Below are 5,711 nucleotides of genomic sequence, written 5' to 3'. Positions count from 1 at the left end.
TTGAATTGAAAATGGTTTTGAATGATTTGAATAACAATATTTATGCATGAATATTATTTTGAATTTACAATTTGCCTCTTTTTTCTATAATCTGTAGATAACTTTTGATAAGAAATTATGTAGAGAAAGAAAATTATGTTTAAAAAGTCAATGTATTTATTGAAGTTTATTTTAGCCGCAGACATTAAAAAATAAACTGTAATATTCTTATGGACTACAAATTAATGTTTCATATACATTTTTTTTTACCTGACTACAAACATTTTATTTATTAAAAAGGCAAACAACACCAAAGTTACCGACCCCTATCCATAATTTTTTTTTCTACAAATATTCAAAGGAAATTTTTTCGACAAAAATCTATATAAATTATATTTTTTACTACTTTCTAGGGAAAAATGCTGCTCCATTGTTGGGCCATGTATACTACCAACAAAATTAATATTTTGCTTTAATATCGAAATATATTTATGTTTTCTTCAAATAAATATGAAGGATTTTGACGGGAATAAGTATTTGCAAATGATAAAATGATTGTTTTAATATATTGAAAGTCAAAATAAAGCTGTTTTATCTATGGTTGACATTCGCCTCCCAATCTCAGCATCATCAAATTGATGAAATGTTGATTAATCTACGAATGAAAAGTATTCTATCTATACCAATTTAACGTCGGATTTGCATGGATCCATTAGCTAGGAAGCTTCACTGTTTTCCTTCCTTTGCATCTCCAATGGCCGACTTTGTTTACTTTCATTGGCTTCGGCATGTTTGAATTTCTCAACACTTGTTCACCTCCACTCACTATAAAATACCTTCTCCTATCCGTTGTCCAATATACCAAATTAATCCAATACTTCAACTAATAAAAAACATAAATCTTTCTAGTAATGGAGGTGTTTTCTCATAACAAAACACCCCTTTTCTTTCTTGTCTTGTTTGCCTCTTTGATCACATTGGCACTTGGCCAAACCCGAGTAGGTTTCTATCAGACCTCATGCCCAAGAGTTGAAGCCATCGTGCAATCTGCTGTGGCAGCTGCTAATCGGGCCAACCCAGGAGTCCCACCCGGTTTGGTTAGAATGTTTTTTCACGATTGCTTTGTTAATGGCTGTGACGCCTCTATCCTAATTAATGGTGATGGTAGTGAGAGAACTGCTCCACCCAATACTCTACTGAGAGGCTACGAGATAATCGATGCTGCAAAAACCCAGCTTGAAACCGAATGTCCCGGAGTGGTCTCCTGTGCTGATATTCTTGCTATCGCTGCTCGTGATTCTGTGCTCCTGGTAATTTATTCATACCTCAATATTTATATTAGCTTAAGCATTTTTAATGCGCCGGTAGAAATGGTAAAAACCAGTGTTAAAACTTTGTAGTAATTATATATTTTCAATTATTGTTGTCCAGGCTGGGGGAATTGCGCGTTGGCAAGTGCCATTAGGTCGGAGAGATGGATTGGTGTCACGTGCAGCTGATACTACAAATCTGCCAGCTTTCAATGACCCCGTTAATGTCCAAATCAGGAAGTTTGCTGAGAAAGGTCTTAACACTCAAGATCTTGTTACCCTTTCTGGTAAGTTAACCACAAAGAATAGTGCAACCATTAAAACTCCTACTAACAAAGAAATTAATAAACTGATGTGTTTCTGGGTTTAATTTATCGATTTCCAGGAGCACATACACTTGGAACAGGAGCTTGTTTAGTGTTCAGCTACAGGCTATACAACTTCAACAACACCAATGGACCCGACCCGTCTATTGACCCTGCATTCCTTACCACCCTCAGGAATCTGTGCCCCAACGGAGGTGATAGTAGAAGGCGTGTGGCTCTTGATACTGGTAGTGAAAATAGATTTGACACTTCATACTTTGCAAACTTGAGGAGTGGGCGAGGGGTACTTGAATCTGACCAAGTGCTATGGGGAAACCCTACAACACGTACACTTGCACAACGTTTTCTTGGAGTTAGTGGACTAGTTGGATTGACCTTCAATGTTGAGTTTGCAAGATCAATGGTGAGGATGGGTAATATTGAGGTGAAAACTGGAACTCAAGGAGAAATTCGTAGGGTTTGCAGTGCATTTAATTGATCAATGGCAGATGTAAGTGCGAATCTATGATGGTCAATTTTGTTTAGAGTAAGTGTTAATATATTGTGTTTCTTCAGTAATAGTATGTGTTTCTACCACTTTTTACGTGCGTCTTATTATTGTAATATGTTTATTAAAAAGAAATCAGAAAATAATGTGGTTCCATTGTTTAGATACATGTTATTATTGTATATTTACATGCACGTTATTCCGCTAACATAAAATTTGCAGTGCTAAGGAATTTCTGCTGTTCGTCGCATATATGCAATACATCTTCTACAAGTAATTGAATATTAATAAACTGCAAGCATCTATATTGATTAATGTTCACTAACTCATCATATAAACTGCAAGCATCTACAATTATTAACCACTTTAAAAATCCATAAACATGTTACGTCGCACTAAGCTTTCAATAAAATCTTCTAAAACTTAATTTATAAATAGATCATATTGTACTTATTTAATTAAAATACATATCTATTTCACTTTTATTTTTTTGTAGAGGTGGCAAATCCGGTCATTGCGTCATGTTTTTGTCTGACACGACATGACACAACAAGGTTTTATGTAACACGAACACGGCACGACACGACACGATGTCGTGTTTTTTTACCTAATACGAAAACAAACCAATTAAAAAATGAAAAAAACGACACGACACGACAAAGATAATATAATAAAAAATTAGATTATTTAATTAATATTTAATCATATATAACACGAAAAACGCGATAAACACGACAAATAAATGTTAATCGTGTTTCGTGTCAAATTTTAAACACGAAACGACACGGCATCGTGTTTTTTACACTTAACACGAACATGACACCAACACAAATTTGAATTTCAGTTTCGTCACAATTTCGTTTCGTTTCATGTATTTTTGTCGTGTCGTGTCAACAATTGTCACCCTTAATTTTTTGTATATTGTGATAAAGTTAAAGACCAAATTAAATATTAACAATTTTTTTCTTGTTTATCATATTAGGCTAGTGGGGTGTTGACAAGATGTTAAAACATGTTATTACATCCCAAAGTTGTCATGTCAAATGTTATGTCATATATGGTGTTACAACACTAATCGAGGAAATAAACAACATGCTATAACACCTATTAATTTTCATGTCACTAATTTTTTTTTAATTGATTTTTTGATTTATTTAGTTTCTAATTTTTCTATTTTTGTTTTTTTGTAGTTTTTTAATTTTGTTATAGTGTTTGTAAAAACAAATATAAATTAATAAGACATGTTATTTAATTAAATCATAAATTAAACATAACATCTAAAAACTAAAAATAATATTATACAAAAAAAAATAACATTGAACACAAAAAATACGATAGTCCTAATTTAAAAAACATAAAAACGAAACGATCCTAGTCTAAATATTTCTTCTGGGTCTTCTCTTTAATCTTTCGAAGCACTTGCAAATCTCGTGACCCCATATTTTCCTCCCTAGTTTGAAAAATTATGAAATCATTCACCATTTTATCTTCCACAGCTCGATAGCGAAGGATTCCAAGTGTTGGCGTTGTATTTCGGTTCTTTCCTTTGTTATTAAATTGTGTTGTCGAACTTTTCTTTAGTTTCCGCCTACTCATGTACTATTCTTCCAATTTCATCTACATTTCGTTGAGCGTGATTCGTTTTGTTGCGTCTGACTTGTCGACATGAGGAGGGGGGATCTCTTTGATGTCATAAAGGATGTCATCGGTGTCGGCGTTGAGGTCGATGTTAGTCGTGCATCGGAAATGTCAAACGAACTTGAATTACAAGACCTATTTGATTGTAGCTCCAATGATGTGACAACCAAAAAAATTTCGTTAGTTTTAACGTCGAAATTAAGTATGTCAAAAATTAGCCAAATTTATCCCAAAAATATTTTTGACCGGATTTAAACCCGTTGAAATATTTTAAATAATATTAGTTAAGCGAACCAAAATTTAGGTGGTATAATTTTAAAAATTTATCGTGTTTAACGGTAGTCGTGAAAAACCCTGTTCGCGGTTGGTGTCGGGTGAACCCCCAACCAGGCCATAAACTCCACCCTATATAAGGGTTGAGTGGGTTTCATTCCCACCTTTTTCCAACCTTAGACTCTCTCTCTCTCTACTTTCTCTCTCTACAAATCGGGTTTTGGTCAAAAATCGCCCCTTCGAGCTTCAAATCGGTAAGTTAACCTTCCTAGCTTGTTGTTTATCTTATCTAGCTTGCAAATTTGTGGCTTAATCATCCAAAAACCCCTAAGAACAAGAGTTTACGGGCTTGGGAGCATCTCAAAACCGTAAACCCCTTGGAAGAGGGTTTTGATGCCCAAAAAACCCTTCCAAACCACTTCTAATGCTCAGCAATGACTTAGAGGCTTGCATGAAAGGACTTAGAACACCAAAATTGTAACAAATGGGGAGTAAACATGAGTTTGCGGTCTAAGAACATCCTTAGACCGTAAACCGATCCTCAAGGACCATAAACACTTATTTAGATGTTAATCTACCCCTCAAACACCTCCAAAAGCTTCCATGAGTGCCTAGAGCCTTGTAATCCTTCGTTTGATGCACCAAAACATAGGATTCATGGACAAACATGAGTTTACTACTGTAAACTCTTGTGTTTAAGGTAGTAAACTCCCCAAGAACACCTTCTTAGACCGTAAACACCTTTCCAAGGTGTTTAAGTGCCTTTAACACCTTCGTATGCTCATATAAGTGACTAAAACCTTGCATGCATGAGTTAGAACCACCAAACAACAAAAGGAATGGGATAACATTAGTTTAAGACCATAAACTCATGTGTTTATGGCCGTAAACTCTTCAAGTAGTGGTCAATGGACCATAAACTCCCTAAAACGGTCCATTTGGAGCCTAAACCACTTCCTATGCCCTAGAATTGAACCTAGCCTAATTCCACGAGTGAGATAAGACCTTAAAGCATCCAAGGACACACCACCCATGAGTTTACGGCCGTAAACTCATGGGAATAAGGTCTTTGGGCCATAAACTCTATAAAGAGTTTACTCTTGAAGAGTAAACTCCCTAATTGGGCCATACACTCCCTTAGATGTTACCCGGGACACTCCTAGCACTTAACCAAAGTGTTTTCTGCTCATTAGGATGCGTATACGTTTTTAATTAGTATTATAATTACTAATTGTATGTAAACATATGTCGTCATATGTTAATAGGTCACTAAGTGTGTTCAAGTCCTCACTTGACACCGAGCACCCAACCGGCATCTCCGTCCGATCCACTTACAACAGGTGAGTTCATACCCCTGAATTAACCTTTTAAATGTTTTTACATGATTTTATGGGGGGAATACAAGTTAAAACATGTCAGTTATCATATCAATCATATGTGATTAATAACCCGCATGCACAAGGATTTATTACACTTTCAGCTGTTTACCAAGTATGATACTATAAATGGTTTTTCAAAAACGTCTTACTTGTTTAAATCTTTTCTCAATTGTCTCTCGCGATGTATGTTTTACTTCAAAACCAGTTACAACAGTATTTTAAACAAAGGTTTTTCTTTACTTATATTGTTTTATCAAAGTTATATTCAAAACTTGTTTATGAAAGAATCTCAAGGATTTCCAAAGGTCTTCAAACTTAT

At 34.9% G+C, this 5,711-nt stretch overlaps 1 protein-coding gene across 1 annotated transcript; it reads left to right on the top strand.

The window, feature by feature from the left end:
- The first annotated feature begins 575 nt into the window (after positions 1-575).
- LOC145073532 (peroxidase N1-like) lies at positions 576-2,269 on the top strand. The gene is made up of 3 exons (XM_079020078.1): positions 576-1,289; positions 1,411-1,576; positions 1,675-2,269. The coding sequence occupies exons 1-3, from the start codon at positions 891-893 to the stop codon at positions 2,091-2,093; spliced, it is 984 nt and encodes a 327-aa protein (XP_078876204.1). The 5' UTR covers positions 576-890; the 3' UTR covers positions 2,094-2,269.
- The last annotated feature ends 3,442 nt before the right edge of the window (positions 2,270-5,711 follow it).

The sequence above is a fragment of the Lactuca serriola genome, chromosome 9 (genome assembly GCF_051521515.1).
Source record: "Lactuca serriola cultivar US96UC23 chromosome 9, Lser_US96UC23_V15, whole genome shotgun sequence".
Lineage (NCBI taxonomy): Eukaryota > Viridiplantae > Streptophyta > Magnoliopsida > Asterales > Asteraceae > Lactuca > Lactuca serriola.
The sequence above is the reverse complement of the archived record's forward strand: the minus strand, read 5'-3'. Positions and strand labels throughout refer to the sequence as shown.